The sequence below is a fragment of the Manis pentadactyla genome, chromosome 2 (genome assembly GCF_030020395.1).
Source record: "Manis pentadactyla isolate mManPen7 chromosome 2, mManPen7.hap1, whole genome shotgun sequence".
NCBI classification, from domain to species: Eukaryota; Metazoa; Chordata; class Mammalia; order Pholidota; family Manidae; genus Manis; species Manis pentadactyla.
Genome location: NC_080020.1, coordinates 55709970 through 55727094, shown reverse-complemented (window position 1 = coordinate 55727094; position 17125 = coordinate 55709970). Strand labels below are relative to the sequence as shown.

At 39.1% G+C, this 17125-nt stretch overlaps 1 protein-coding gene across 2 annotated transcripts in view; it reads right to left on the bottom strand.

Moving 5' to 3' along the window:
- EFNA5 (ephrin A5) overlaps positions 1–17125 on the bottom strand; it is a 270974-nt gene that overhangs the window by 40122 nt on the left and 213727 nt on the right. For both annotated transcript variants that reach the window (XM_036886918.2, XM_036886916.2), the window contains exon 2: positions 6487–6779. In XM_036886918.2, the coding sequence (XP_036742813.1) occupies positions 6487–6779 (293 nt within the window). The remainder of the gene's footprint in view (positions 1–6486; positions 6780–17125) is intronic.

The following is a 17125-nucleotide window of genomic DNA, read 5'->3' as shown; positions in this document are numbered from 1 at the left end:
AACAATAAATAGATTCTAGTGACTAAGATATACTCTGTATCTATAGCTGAGCAATTACTATGTGATGTTTGTGCCATACTCATTCTTTTCCACTTTAGAAAATATAAAAACTTGTCAATTTTCTAACTGCCCTTCAACTCCCTTCTCTATTAAATTAACATAAATACCCTTGCTGAATAGCATGCTCTGAGTCTACCTAAAAAAAATTCAGGAAGTGAACCGGTATTTGACCACAGTCCTTCTGGAAATTTCAGTTATACACATATAAAAAATATGTATAACAGAAAGATTTGAATCTCAGCTGTAGTATATGCTAGAGCATTTAATGCTAAAATAAGACCCCCATAGTCAAAAACATTTTTCAATAATGAAAGCAACACACACACACACATTGAAGCAAATATTGAGGTGTTCATTTTAAGAAAGTACATTGTACTTACAGGTCACCTCCCCTGCAAGAGTATAAGACTATGAAAGATGAAAAAGATGATCTCCTGCTTTGATAAATGAGCCGTTTTGACACTCTTCTCAAACAACTTACAAAAAAGGTGGATTGGTGTGACCTGTTAGCACCAAAATAATTCTTAATGTTGACTACTAAAGAAAGCAACCGCCAAATCAGGCATCTAAAGGGAATGAGACTTCTTTAGCCACAGGTACTCCTAGCATAATATTCCTTCAGAGTCTACAGCACAGACTTAAAATGTGAATCTTTACTAGACCTTCATGAAACTTTTTAGTAAACTAAAATATCAAGGCTATTCAAGTTGCCTTAACTCTTCAAAGGATGCAAAATTTTTCAGATGTGGATTACTGAAGTTATCTTTTTTATATTAACTGGTCCTTCAAAAAATAGTACTTTAACTGAGTCTTGAATATAAGAAAGATTGTAATAATAAATTATTATTATATGCCCATTTTACAGATGAAGTTCAAGTCAGGCTCAGTGAGGTTAAGTTACCCAAAGACACGTAGCTATTAAGAATATAGGATGAGGATTTGAGCCCAAGGCTACATTCCCCGGAGTCTGTACCTGTTTTTTTTTTTAACCCATCAGTCCACTCTCTCCTTTCACATATTTAATGTATTCCCAGCATATTATCAAAAAGCATTATTACGAAACCAGGGAGCTGCTGCAGTGGGTATAGTCAAATCTAGGGCTTCTAATCTATCTGCTTTTCTCAAACTTTAACATGCAACAAATAAAAAAAAATTTAATTTCTTTCCTGTTCTGTTTGGTCTACTGTTTTATTATGGCATTTATTCATTCAACAACTATTTACTGAACAGCTATTCTAGATGCTGTTTTCTACTATTTTTTCCTTGAAAATACATAGTTTTAAATCAACATTTTAGTTAAGCAGATTCTCTGTTATGGAGAGCTTGCCTAATTTTAGAAACACTTCTGCACAGAACTACACTCTTAAATTCCAAACAATCACCTGCAAATAAGATTTTGGAACATGTCCAGTTGGCAAGTGACAGATTTTCTTTACATTGGTATGCTCTGGATTTACTGAATATTCCTACACTTCTTAAAAGATAGTCAATACTATAATGTACAACCAAATTATTTTTGAAGCTGATCTGGATCATTTCAATAATATATTTATTAAGAATTTAGGTTACTAATTTTGTCAGTTTTTAAAATTATGTAGTGCATATTAAAATTGCCTCACAGCTTAAGATGATAAAGTTTCAATTAAAGTCCATAAGGGAGAGAGTTAGCAGTTAACCACATGCATTCAAGTAGTTACATACTATGGACTTAAGAATGATGCCCAATAGTAATGTAGTCTGTCCCATGACTTACTTTCTAATTTTGGAAAATATGTACAACAAAAATACTTCCTTAGGGAAGGGAGAAGTTTTCGGGTCCCTGAAAGTTCTTTTCATTAATGAGATTGTCAGGATTCTAACTTCAAGGAAATGGACATTTTTCAGCTCTGTGCTCCCATTACCCTATCAATATGAAGGAATAATACTAAAATGACATGTGCATTCAAATTTACTTGCCAATAAACATAGGAAGGGTGTGCTCCAGGACAATCTCCCAGAAACTCCTGGTTTCCACTGGGTGCTGTGACTATAAACTCTATACTCTATCTTCTTTTCAAGAAAATCAGCTAACCTTACATGTGGCAAATGCTAGAAGAATTTTCTGCTTTTTAAATCATTTTTAGAAAATGACTTTTGTCTTCATTACTGTAGGACTCTTATTAACACTCATTCCACAATCAAATGTTCAATCATGATTCAGTGTGGATCCTGAATATTCAGTGGCTTCAAGAAGAATTTCTTTGAAAATTCAACTTTCCTGATATTTTGAAGTATTAAAAGGGTCAACTGTCTGGGAAGACACAGTTGAAACATCTTTTGGAAATGGAAAAGTATCGTTTGGCAAAGAGCTAAAAATACATAAATGTGTTTAAAAGTATCTTTCTACTATCTGATTTGGGGTTTTCAGCAGAGTTTATAAAGTAATATCCTCTAAACAGCAGTGCTAATTGTTTCTAATCTTTTTTTTAAACACAAAATAAAGTATGTTTTTCCTTTTTGCACCAGAGGCCTAGGATTTTATCTCCCTCCTTTTAGTTGCTTAATTTGTTTAATTTCCTCTCAGATCTGTCATTTCTTTTCTGCATGAACCTTTTCAAAGTTACCTAACTTTTTGTGCTTAGTTTCCTCTTTTCTAAAATAGTGCTGTTTTGAGAATTGTAGGGTGTTTAGAACAGTGTCTGGAACAGTGAACTGCTATGTGAACACTAGTGCCATTTATTGAACACCTACTAAGTAAGGCATTGGGTGTGGCCATTTGACAGATGTTCTCCTACCTAGGGTGCAGACCCTTGGATAAAATATGGTGAGATTAGGATATTAAAACTGCAAGATGTCTGAAATAATCTATTGCAACAGATGTGGAGTAGAAATCCAAAGGGATTACATGTTTACCCAAGATCATGTAGCTAGTTAGATCAAGAGACGAGCCCAGGACTCAGTTTTCCTCATTATAAAAAGAGGACATTAAAAAATGAGTGTTTCTACTGCCTTACAAAAATAACTTATAGCACCCTTATTTTTGTCATTTCCCTTTGCCTCTTCTAATTTAGCAACAGCAAAACTTCTTTCAAATATGTTCTCATTAGGTTAATATTTATTAGAATCATTTTTAAAACAAGTATTTTTGTAGTTTCTGAGATAACTCTTTACCTTAGGAAGTCTATCTACATAAACAACTGTTTCTGTAATCTATTGATGGGCAATTCTGCAAATCCATCACTGATAGAAATACCACTGGCTTTCTATAATTACTTCAAGATGCCAACCTCTTACCAAAATGACTCCTATAGATTAAAATAAGTATTGGTCAGATTTGAGAATGGACTCGGTCTGCCTCAGCAACAATCAGCAATTACAGCAACCTAATGTGCTGCCTGTTCATAAGCAATGGGGAAAAGCATAGAGTCGTTCTCAGGATAAATAAAGAATCTAGAACAGGGAAGGGTATTTAATTTTTAAAGTAAACAGGGAACTTAGCAAGATATTTTGAACTACTCTATTTTCTTAAGTTTGTATAACTTGAAGAAATTAACAAGGAAATAAATCACATTGAGGATTAAGCAGAACTTGGTTGAACACTCTGATTTGTGTCCTCTCTGAGTCTAATTGATGAGGTGGGTATCCTGCTAGGAAATACTCCTCTGCCTTTCCCCCAAGCCCAAGTTGGCATGTGAATGCTGGTTCTCTAGAGCCACCAATACTTCACCCAGCAATGGCGCTCTAAAACAGGACTGCTAAAAGGCTGTAGCTTTCTTTTTTTAATCTTGGAAAATTTGGAAGAGAGATTTTAAGGCCTTGACGAGCTGAAATATACCCCTGGCCTAGTAAGACCAGTTTATAAAATTGACCGCTGGGCAGTCAGGCTTGTTCCTGAGATCAGCAGTAGAGCTTCTTGTAGTGTGAGAAGAGTCATTTGCCCATCATCTTGTTCATTCCATGCATATTAGGAGAGAGGAAAATTCAACTGAGGGCCCATCCTCCCCTAAGAATCCTTTTGTTTAATTATGACCACAGTACATTAAACGTCTGTAAGACAGCCACATTAGCTCTGCCGCTCCTGCTCTCAGCAGTACAACAAAGAGAAGAAACTCACTGTTAAAAGACAGGGAAGGATGCTCTTGTGGTTCTAAAACATGGTTGAAAATTCAATTGAGGCGACTACCAGGCCAGCTTCTCGTAAATGAATACCTCTTTGCTAATTTTGTGCTATTTTGCCTTTCATTAAAAAAAGTAATTCAGGTTTAACTCAGCTGAACAGCAAAAAGCTCTTGATATTTTGAAGCATTTTGGAATAATTACTTTGTCAGGAGCCCTTGACAGTTAAATGACTCTGTTAAATGAATGTTATAGAAGACACATAATGATTTTTAGTGAAATATTGAATTTAACCACAAATGAGGAAAAGCCAGTCATAAGCACTACGGGTGTATTTGAATAATAACATCTTGCTTATGAACCTCAATGGATTCTATAATTTCCAATGGTCCTGCAATCAACTAGTTAGCTATTGAGGATGTTTCCCATCTTAGAACTCTCTATTCATTTTTGCTTTTTGCTTCTTTTGCTGCTTTTTTTAAATCTGAGAAACCAATATGAAAATTTTGAAACTGGCAGTAATTTCCTCTTGCATCAGTAAGATATTTTAGAGTTAGGCAATTAATGAGTTGCTGTCGTACAACTGAAGTCTTCCTCTTTCTTTTTTCTCATTTGTGGAATAAGATTCTTTCACAAAGTAAAAAATGAGCAAAAGGCAGGAGTCCACTGCCTAAAAACGTGTGACTTCACTGTGTGCCAGCGTTTCCTCCATCCGTGGGACTCAATATTCCTTTTCTTATTTTATGGACTGAATTGAGATAGTATCAAGACTCTTACATGTTTTCTCATGACTAACGACTAAAATATGTACTGAAATAACAAAACCAGTACTGTTCAATTTCCTTTTTAAATTCAATTCCAATATAAGTGAGAGTGCCCTTGTGATGGTGAAATCTGGCTTATTATAAAAGTCTGTTTCCTGAAGAAGAGGAGGAGCTAGAAATCCTTGCACACTTAAAACATGTGGGTTAGGAGTGGGTGGGAACACTCAGACTGACGAGGTGGGTCAGACACACAGGACTGGGGATCTCGTTTGTCCGGAGAGTGAGGCTGAGAGGTCGGTGCTAAGTGCCCTGGGTGCAACTGCCTGGGTCTCTCTGCTTGGTGTGCAGCTGCACCTCTGGAACCTTCCGAGCGGGCGAAGTCCACCTCCCCCGTGTGCCCTGCATTTATTTATCTTCACTCAGCAGTGGCGTATTTACACGTTGGTTGCCTATTTACACATCTGCTCCCCACTACACAGTCACTCCTCGAGGACAGGGAGCATCCTTCCATTCTGATCTCCCAACAGTTCTGAGCCATGATGAGTAGTTCAATAAATGTACTTTTGAACAAATAAATGTTTAACTTCTCCAGCTGACAGTGAAAACACTTGGGAAAGGCCAGATAGTTTGAATATTTGATACTGGCTAGAAGAGAATCCAGACACACAGCAAGCTGCCCTGACGAGCATGACCGGGCACCCCGCTCACGTGCGGTGCGGGCCCCAGACCAGCAGCACCTGGGGGCTCCGTGACTGCAGCATCTTGGGCCCCACCACAGATCCCCGAGTCAGATCTGCATCATAACAAGCTGCCTAGGTGACATACACACAAGTTTGAGAGGCATTTACCTAGAGTATGCGACCAGCATGATGCCTGAAGAAATGATGTATACATGAGGGACAAAGACTGGGCCACAGCAATGTGCTTAAAGCAGAGGTCAGCTAAAAAAGGGTTAGAGCTCCCCCAGGACAGACTCACTTAACGGTCACAGGTGGGAAACTCACTTACACCAGTTCCCTTGGAGCCTATTCTAGATACTTCTTCACGCTCTTTCCTGTTTAAAGACACAGCTGCTCTTAATAATTGTTTTTCTCCTTGATGCAAAGAGAGTATTTATCGTCAGCATGCTGACATTTGCAGGAGATTTGGCTTTCCCCACCAAAAATGTGGATGATTGAAAGGATATTGCTGACACCTGAATAACAAATCCAATGATTCCAAGCTATGTAAATTTAATTATTTCCTTTAATTTTTTTTTCAGGAATCTCTTTTTCTTTTCCCAGCTTTGGAGAAGCCCTAGCAATTTACATTGAAAAGAAATACAAGTCAGCAGTGGTTCACTGAACAGGCTGACATGCAATTTCATAGGGGGAGGGACGCTGGGTCTTTAATCTAATTTGTGCTCTCAATTCCCAGATAATGTATCTAGGGACCATGATGTATATATTCACAAGGGGACATCTGTAATGCAGAGTCCAGCTCTCTACAATGCTCTGAAACACAGGTAAAAACATCAGTCTGGGCTCTTGCAGCTGCCCTGCAACACAATAAATCTCTATGTACTCACAGATGTAGAAATATTCCCGGCCTGGCCTGAATTCAAATCCTAGAGAGAAGGGTGTGAAGAGCTGGAATTTTTCAGAGAACTTCAGTGGTCCATTTGGAGAGTGAGGCCGGTTACATTCCCATCTCTTGAATCCTTTGGAAGTATGGTCGCAGGCACTGTAGCCATCAAAGTTCACCATGTAGAGGACATAACGTTCAGTCTTATCTTCTGGGACAGAGTCCTCATAGTGAGGGCAGAAAACATCCAGGTAGTCATTGATGCACACATCAATGTGGTAGTCGCCCTTCTGGAATCTGTTGGAAGAAGAAAAAGATAAGATTATTCATCGAGGAAAGACTTTCTGCTTGGAATCAGAGGCTGAACCCTTTAATAATGCTGGGACTGAAAAATGTATTATAATAAGTTTTATTGCAGGCCATTGTGATTAGGAGCATGGTTTAAAATGTTACTGTTTCAAATCTAAGCAACAATTTTACAGAGGAACTCTATTATGTTTGTTTCAAAACTCTACAAATGGAATTCCTCACCCTCAAGTATGAAAGATACTGATTTGCTGCCTTCCTTTCTTAAAATCACATATATTGAAGCAAGTTTTCGACTTCTAAAATAGCATTTCATTTAATGAATGTTTTTGAGTAAATGAATAAGTATTTTAAAGATTAATGACTGAGTTGTTTTTGTTATAATTGAGACCATTCTCAGTTTCCTATGCATATGTGGAGAATTAGAGTCATAAAATTGAGAGAATTAAAATCGTAAAATTTAAAAGTTGGAAAGAAAATTCCTAGAACATCACTTCCACATCAGAGGAAAATAAAAACCTAAGGCACAGATCATGAAGCAGAGAGACTCAGCCAGACCTGGGACAGTGGCTTTGGGTCTTGGTTTGGTGTTTCCCTTAGTAAAGCTGCTCATAATATAAACTCATTTTACCCAATCTCTTTTTTTGAATCCTTCCCCTTTGATATTAAAGATACTGAAACTAGCTAAATTGAATTTCTTTTAATTTTATACATTATGTTCTAGATAGACCTGGACTAATGAGTAGTATAAATAACAAGCCAGATGAAAACAGCAAAAAGTAGGACTACTTCATTCTGAAATAGTTAAAATGCTTGTGCACACACCACTGCGCTCACCAGTTGGCTTCAATACTTATCTTAACAAAAGTTTTGCTTATTTGTTTTAACTTATATGCTTTCGCCATCCAGTGAACAGAATTTTCAGGACCCTGTGATGTGTGAAACAGGAATTGTTATAGATACAACTTTGTAAAACTGGGTTGGAAAAGCCCACAAAACCCCGTTTTCAGCTAGCCAGGAAATTCCCCGAGCCCTTAGAAGGTTTATCATAAAACCGTGTTACTGCTGAAATAAAACACCCACAAAAGAATATAATCTTCAAGTCAGACGGTCTCAGTGTGAACACTTCCCGGTGTCGGTAAGTCAGTCCATTCCATTTAAATATTAGAAATTTTCTTCTTATATTGAGCATAAAACTGCTTCTTTGTAATTTCTATTCAGTGACCCTACTTCTGCTTAAAAAAGAACAAATCTACTTCCATCTTCCACCAGGTAGTCCCTAAACATGTGAGATGTCAGCTATGTCTCCCCCATATCCTCCTTTCTCCAGACTTGAAAATCCCGATTCCTTTGGTTATTTCTGTTCCCAGCTCCCCATTCTCGTTTCCTGCCCCTCCTCATGTCCTCCAGTTTCCCTGAGTTCCCATGAGCACACAAAACCCAAACGTAACGAGGACCTCCGACAGGCTGTTGGGACCAATGTCCAGCCCAGCAGAACCACTACCACCTTCACTCTGGATGCTAAATTACATCGACAAAGTCGAGATTCCTCTCTGAAATACAATATGGTAGAAGTGGAAGCGCCACTCATTTTGAGTGAGTAGACGTCGACTGAAGGCTGGATCTGCTGGCTGAGTGGAGAGTCATAAACTATCCCAAACCTGTGTCCTCATATGTAAATAATAATGAGAATCTGCCTTGCTAACATCTCATGGCTGCTTCAAGCCTGAGATGGGGAAATGTATGAAAGCACCAAGTGAAAGTAAAGCAATGTTATTATTGTCAGGATATATTAAAGCATGTTAAAATGGGTAACAAAATTTTAAGCACCAGCAGTAAGAGGATACAAAAATAAAAATAATCTGAATGTGTCCTTTTCTAAAAAATCCCAAAAGAAAGGAAGTCATATAAAAATCCTACATTCTGTCCTCAAATATCAAATGAGCCACAGAGACTCCACTTGGTCAATGCTTTTGAAAAGCGGCATGATTTATACAAGGGGAATAAGGAAAGGTGATCTGATCACTTTTCAATTAAAGGATCTCAAAATACATAACCATCTTTTAATAACAAAAAACCCTCCGAAGTGTTTATTTCCTTGTATTTATAATGATCACAGAACCAGGTTTACTTTTTCTTCATTACTGGCAGACAATGATTTGTCAAGATGCAAGGAAAGCCTGTGTTGCTTTTAAAAGATTTCTGAACATCCAGGTAACATCCCTGCCTAAGTACAAAGACAAGACACTGCCGCGTTCAGAGGAGAGGGCGCTGGGCACCGGGGTGAGAGCCAGCAGCACCCGGAGCTGCCTGACGGCTGGGGATGCCGCCGGAGGCGGTGCCCAGATGCACTTCATCACTATATTATTATTATTACAGGTTTTAAAGACATTCAAGGGGGGGAGGTTTTCCTTTCCCTAACTGTCACCCATTTTAGCTTCTACTAGCACCTGACATTGCTTAAAAGTGAAAAATGAAAAATGCCACTGTCTGGACCCATTCTATTAGTGCTTTCTTTATTCTACAAATTGTCAGATAGTTTTTTTTTTATATTTTGAATTTAGCTTCCCTTTTCCAAGTTTTATCCCTGTTAGTATGACCACAGTTTAAATAAAACAGACCATGAGATTGAAGGCCCGTTTTACATTGGGTTGGCTGGTTATTCCTTTCCAGTGACATTTTACTTTGTGTGGGGTGCTAAGTGAGTCACAGTGGAGCCTATTTTAAACATGTGATCACCCCAGCAATTCGTTTTTCTACCCTTCTATGCATATGACAAAGAAAAGAGAATGATTCTCCATAAAATCAACTTACACTTGTTTCAGATCTTTAATTTGTATAAGTTCCTTTACTAATATAAATTTCCAAAAAAATGGGCAATATAACTATAAAATCAGTAAACTGGAGCTCATAAAAGGCATCTGTATAATGTGCAGAAGTATAACTGCAAGAAAATTTTTGAGTTAGGCATTCTAATACTGTCCCAGGTCATGTTCTCTGGCTGCCAAGTGGCACGGAATCTTCCTCTCTAGCTTTACTGTGAAGAAGCATGTATGTCTGACTAATTGAGTGCTTTGTGTATTACATTTGTTATCCCAATCTGATGTCCATCAAAAATCCCACAGAGTAGACACTATTCGTACACCCATTTAAAGATGAGGAAATTGACATTAAGACGTCGAGCAGCGTGCCCAAAGATACACACCTGGTAAAAGGTGGCGGCAGAATTCAAACCCAAGCAGTCTGAACCTCAGAATTGAAGCTCTGCCGTCTCCACTCACAGCAAGATTAAATTGCTAGAGTCAAGTTCTCAGGTCTACTTTGTATTCCCCCAGAGGGATGATTCTCATTTGTAACGGGGCTTCAGTTCTCTTTCACTCACTGATCCACAAAACATTCGCTGCATCCAGGATCTGTTATGTAACAGAATGGCTTGACACACGTTGTGTGAAATCCTTACTGGGTAGTTAAAATTAGCTTTATTTTACCAATAAGGACATGACGTTCAGGGAAGTTGTTATCCTCTTAGTTCAGTTTTTTCACAGGAAATAAGCAGCAGAGTTAGGATTTCAGTCCATCTTATACAGTTCTGAAGCTTATTCTCTTTCCTCCAAACCACAATGGCTCCAAAGCTTCACCAATTATAGAGCCTTCTTAAGAGTTTTGATGCCATTGGGTCACCTTGTATTCATATTGATCTTCTAGGAAAGCCTGCAAGGTGTCCCAGTCCTGTTCTCCCTCCACTAGGTTGATCCCAAACTCCCAAACCTAAGATGTGTCAACACTGAAAATATGCATCAGACGGCAGGGTGAGCTTCTGACTCATGTACATCACTCCAGTCTTTCCCAGAATAAAATGCTATTAGGCTCAGTAGCCACTGATGACATAAAGGAATCCTTTTTTTTTTATTACCATTAGCAAACAGCTTTATGAATTTTAGCTCATATTTAAAGAGCAAATTCAAATCTAGGAAGAATGATTGTACATGCTAATATCTACAAATATCATGGGTAGCACAGCCATGTAACACATTTGCAAATTTCTTAGAAATTTTCTTGTAAATGTGTCCTTTTTACTCCTTATCCTAAATTCTATTCACTGATCTGTGGTGGTGCCCCTCTTTGAAATTACTGTATATTATAAACAAAGAATTTTTGGCTGCACACCAACAAGCCAGCAATAATTACAGTGCAATCGCTACTAAATTATCACAGAGGTTTACAATGAAAAAGCATGCATAGTTACTACGCATGGAGAATTGACTGCGTTTGAGTAGTGTGATTACTGTTCCGAATGCGTTCTCACAATACAAAAGTCTCAAGTACCTGGAGATACCTTGTATACATTGGAATATGGCCCTTGTTCTCCACTGGGCTGCAAGGCTACTCAGGCCAATGCTACATGTAAGATATAATAGCATATATATTCTGTTATGACAACACATTGTTTACATTCATCAAAACTTGGCAGCAGGTGGGTAGAGAACCATATATATTCTAAATGGGTCATTTTAGTTCATTAAGAAGAATAAAATTCAGTGTGGCAACTAGTGCTCTGTACTCAACACAATTACCAAAAAATGAATTATGCACTTTATGACCACTCTTAATGACGCAGGGGCTGTGTGGAGAGTTGGATAAAGAGCACATTTTAAAGCTACTGATAGCAAAAGTGACAACTAAAGTTAGGATCTGAGCTACTAAGTCCATACACAGACGTGTGTGTTTGTTATAGTTCATCTTCAGTGTGTACCTGATGATGTACCATAGTTCTCATTACAAATTTAAAGCTATTATTAATATCTCTCTCCTTATTTAACCTTTTGGAGAAAGTGATTCATGACTTGAGTCCCAGAAGTCAAATGCAATAAAGACAACTGCGGTGAGATTAACAGTTGACAAAAGACATTTTTGTCTTCATTTAGTTATCAACAGTGTGCCCTTCAACTTGCTACTGAGGAAGGGACAAAAACATTGTTTCATGACCATTAACTTGAACCATAAGGACTTTGTTCCTCCTAACTAATAATTTATTTTCAAACTTGGGTTCCTGACAGAAGAGACATCTAGTACTTGAGTCCTCTAGTCCTTCGCCCACTTCCAGGGGAAGTTCCCAACTTCCTCTGGCCCTGATGGCTTCCTCTTTGCTATAGCAAGTAGACATCACCGAGCTTCCTTTCTCAATGGATGGATTTTCATATCAATGACCTTACTTCCTCCCCTCCCACCCTACGCTCCTGTGCTGTGGGTCCTGACAGCTGGGAGGCCAGGGCCAGAGGACACACACAGTGCCCTGGCTCGCAGGCTGCAGAGGACCAGCATCACAATCACGCTTCTTCAAGTTCATCTTGGGCCACTTTCCCCTGCAGTGTCCCCCTCTCATTTCACCCTCATCTGCTAAAGCCAAAATGCATTTCATTTCAGTAGCTGGAAAAGGAAGGGTCTGGTGCATATTTAAAATGTTCTAAATTGGCCTTCAGCATATGTTGCTCGCAAGGCAGAGAGCCTGCTTCCAGGGAAATCTGTACTGAGGTATTTCATCAAGCAGCTCCTGAGTGAAGTTTCTTCACTCCATAAATATAGAAACAGCATTACTGAAAGGAGACAAAGTGGTTATTAGAGGTTAGGAAGCTGTGAGACACTTTTATCCCCTTTCCTGTAATGTTTTAAAGGATTCAATAATGAAAATGTTATTTCTCATAACTGGATGGTTATTATTACATTTTAAATGTATTTTATTCTGTCAAAGAGGTAATTGTTTTAATATTCCTATTTGACCAGAACTACAGTGTCACTTCTTTAATTACAAGGCAACTTAATATATTGCATTCTGAAATTGAAATGTAAAAGAAGGATATGATTTATGATCAAAGATTAAGCAAATTTATCAGCTTACAGTTCTTTCCAAATTTTAAACTAAATCTGGACTGATTATATCTTGGCAGCACTGTCTTTCAACTCTATTATTGATTTAAAGGCTAATTTCAGAATAAGATGTCTCTTTTTAACCAGAAGATTTTCTCATTTGTCCTGAAAGGTCTAATGGGCCCTCAACAGGCTTGGGATTTGGTTTATAAACATGTTTTGTGAGGTGATGCGCAGGGGGGGGCAGGTCTCTGTTGCATATCACATCTCTTTTTTGTCTCCTTCTGTGATTCCTCTCAGCACAGAATGCAAGCCTTCTGGCTTTCATAACCTAAATCTGAAGATGTTCTCTTTTTTCCATTTTGTTTTCCTGCAGAGGTTAGAGCATGAAATACAAACAACAAATCAAACTTGGAGTAGATAAATGACAGCATTGCTGGGGGCTGCAGAAAGATTTGTTTTGCTGATTTTTAATGTTTCCTCTCCAGCCAAGAGCTCCAACTTATCTGTTATCTTTCAAATGTACTGGTAATTGCCCTTCATTTCCAGCTCTGAGGTAGTCATAGACAGCTTCACCATTACCAGGCCAGTTGTTAAGGCTGAATGAGGTGTGATGACTGAGACCCATGACTTCAGGCAGTCCAGTCCAGCTCTTCCAGGCTGTGGAACATACCAGTAGCAACTAATATTCTCACAGCAATGAAGGTTTACAAGTTCAAAAAAAAAAAACCTACTAAGGACAAATTTCAGAGATGCTTCCCACTTGCTCCTTTGCAGCTGCAGGGCTGGACACTACAACACATACACTGCCGTCCAGTAAAGCACAAGATACTGACAAGACACATACAGCTCAGAGCTGGTGCTCTGGGTATCACAGTGAGAACTCCAATACAGTCCTTACCCATGCATGCTTTGGTAATTATAAATTCTGTAGCATAAGAGCTTTGCCTTGAGTTCAGTAACTGTTGGTGATGGAATAAGACATAATTTATTTGGCCAGAAAATTAGAATTCATTAGTGGCTTAGTATACAAACCTGTCATTTCTTTTTACTGTGTGTGTGTGCGTGTGTGTGCGTGCGTGCACATGCATGTGCTTTAAAAGCACGTGGTTTAAAAATCCCAGTTAGTACTAATTACTCCTATCAAATAGATGGACACAAATCTCAAATAGCTTCCATTTGTTGTTTTTTAGTACAAGTCACATCAGACTGAATAGCTCTTTAAAACTGGTGTCTCCCTACCAACTTTACATTTCCCTGTATGGCCCCGGAAGATGACTGGTTAGCCAGAGATGGGTAAGATTCCTCAAGGGAGGAACAACCTAAGACAGGCACAGTCGCAGGGGGGTCATCAGGTGAGAAATTGGGGATCAACAGAGGTGAGGCTTAGAACCTCACCCCCCTGTTCTGAGAGAAATCTTCTGCATCCATGGATGTTTTATTGCCCTTGTCTAGCTTGGATTAACACATAGTCTACAGGCACACACCTGATCATCTACATTTGCTCTCTTACAACACTAAACTCTGTTTTCTACCTTTATCTTGTATCTACCTACCACTTCAGCATTTTATTAAAAATAATAATAATAAAGAGAGAAATGTGGTATCCACATATAAATCAAGTATAAAAATCAAATGAATATTCATATTTGAACTGACTGTTTATAGTTCATAATGCATGAGCAAAACCAAAAGTTTCTGTGATGACTGCCCTTGTACTGTTCACCATGTAACTTATTCACTATGTAAGAATTTGTTCTCCATGTAAGAACTTGTTTGTTATGCTTCAGAAGATTGGAGACTGACGAAAATTAGGCTTGGGGTGGATTAATGATTGTGCATTGAGCATTGACTCCCCTATACAGAATTTTATTGTTGTTAACAACCATTTGATCAATAAATATGAGAGATGCCCTCACAAAAACAAACAAACAAACAAAAAAACTGGTGTCTCCCAGAAGGATACCTATTTCCATTACAGGGCCCACAAAATGTTCTCTCCTCCAGGATTTTAACTCATTTGGAGTTTGTTTTATTAGCATGACTGAGGAGCTCCCAAGGAAACAAAGCAGTAAATTGGCAGAGTTACAAGACTTCCTTTCAGGAAGGGACAGGGAGCTTCGGGTGACAGTCTAATTGCTTCTAAGCCCCAAAGAGGCCTTGGGCCTGGAGTGAGAATGTGTCAGCATCAACAGGCTAAGTCAGCCAAAGGGCCAAGCAGGCGGAGCTCTTCAGACCCAGAACATCACAGACCACTTCACAGAGTCTTCAAACGGGGATTAAAATAAAATAAGGAGTTATCCTCTGGCAATCAGTGTATGTCCTCACCAGGTCACTTCCACAGAGCAGAAAAGGCCCTGCAGGTCGGGAGCTTCCTGATGAAGCTGCCTTTCACGCCCCAAGATATCCAGAGCGTATGTCGAGTCAAGCACACAGAACAGAGCACCTGCCACATTCACACATCCAAGAGCAGATGCAGGAAATCACTGAACAGGTTATCCAGCCACTGTCCTAGGAGAACAGGATTAAACAAACTGATTCTGTTCAGGGGATACGGGAGTCAATCAAACAAATAAGCCACCTGCCAACCTGCTTATATCCATGCAGCTCTTTTGCATCCTTATGGGGATGGAGTTACCCAGCAGAATTTCAGGCTATTCCTAGTTTTAAAAACAACCTAAGAGCTATAAAACATGTCCTTTTTATTAACCAACTCAAATAATGATTTAATGGTTAAGTACTGGTATGCAGTGAAATAAATATTTGTATTATGGCTTGATGAATATTTATTGGAATCATTGCCATCTCTGTCTGAAATTTGGCCCAGACTTTTCAAAAATTGGGGCAGGGTATCCAACCCTACATGGCATGGAACTAATCTCCAGTAATTTATTAAAGAAAAACAATGCACTGGAAGAAAGGAAGTTAAGTATTTTGTGGCTTTCTTCTATGTTTGATCCTTACAGAACAAGGAGAAGCATATATTTGGTAATGCCAGGGCACAATATTAATAATAGTGCTTTATACAGAGCTTTAGGAGGTAAAGCAGACATTATGCAAATTGGCATGTGAGAAGTACTTTCATTTGATTGGGTAGAACCCTGTGAGCAGTTGAATACATATCTGGGAGGAAGAATGAGGGTGAGGTGGGAGAGGAGAATTCTGGAGTTATTAGAAATGAAGTTGGTGGGCAGAGTCATTAAAAGTACTGGAGTCGTTCAAGGTTAAGTGCATAGATTTAGAAGAAAACTAGGACTGCAATGGAAGAAAATCACTGTAATTACAATATTTTTGTATAGACCTCCTTTTGTAATACAGGGAGGCTCTTAAAGATGGTGCTGGTGTTTACCCATCTGTGGATCCCCCACACTTAGCACAGTGTCTGCACATAGCAGTGACTTGACTGGTGTCCAAAGAAGGGGTGTCGTAGCTGGAGGATGGTAGATGCAATGCTTACAACCAGGAAAACTGCATAAAGTGCTGAAGAATCTCCTGTGCTCCGGGTCCCAGCATCAAATTTGAGGAGCTAAATAATATTATAAACAAAGATCAAGATCAGGAAACAAAGTAACAGCTGACTGCCAAAAGGAAAATGATAATCAGGACTGTGGTTCAAGCAACGCCAGAAAATTATGCCTCGCCGAGTAGACAACTCAAGCACCTAAGGCAGAATGAAAGTTTTTCTCTTGTCATTAAGTCCTCTATTCAATTACCATTTATCGGGGTAATTAAACACTGGAAAGTGATGCCAGGCTAATTGTTAGATTATGATAATTACATGTCTTTGCTATGCTACAGCTGATCAAAATAAGATGTGGTCCCGTGCACTCAGCTAAAGCGGCTCTGTAATTGTTAGACTTTCGTACAGTGCTAGGCCATTTATTACTAATTCATTACAAATCAGGCAGAGAAGCTTATTATTTGTAATGCTTCTTTCCCCTCCTCCCCACACACACAGTCTCCTGGAACAAGACTCCCAAAAGGTTAAGCACAAACTGCTGCCTCTCATTGGCCCATTTCCATCCCAATTACACAGCTGAGCAGCAGTAGGTGCTTCCATTTGAGAGGGTTCATCAGACAGCTTCACAAAACCCTGCAAATGCCTATCACATTGGCAGGAACATCCGAGGCTGCCTGTTCAGCCTCTGCCAACCAGTGTTCTGCTCTGAGCTGTGTCCCAGCAACCACGAGTTGGCAGTCCAGAGGCTCTTCAGGTTCTGAGGCTCCCTTCTGTTCAGGTCGGGCCTAGATCAGGCTGGGATGTGCCCAGGGCTTGCTCCCATTAGCAGGCCTCACGGGGAGCACGGACTGTGCCCCTCCTACGAGGATATCCAGTCTCTTCCTCAAGCCAGGGTCAGGAGAGGAAAGCAACTTTCTCAGGAACTGACCAGAATCACCCCAAAGCTACCAAATAGTGCCTCAAATCATTGCAGAGGAAGACCAGAACCAATCCACTGTCTCTGGGCATTTTG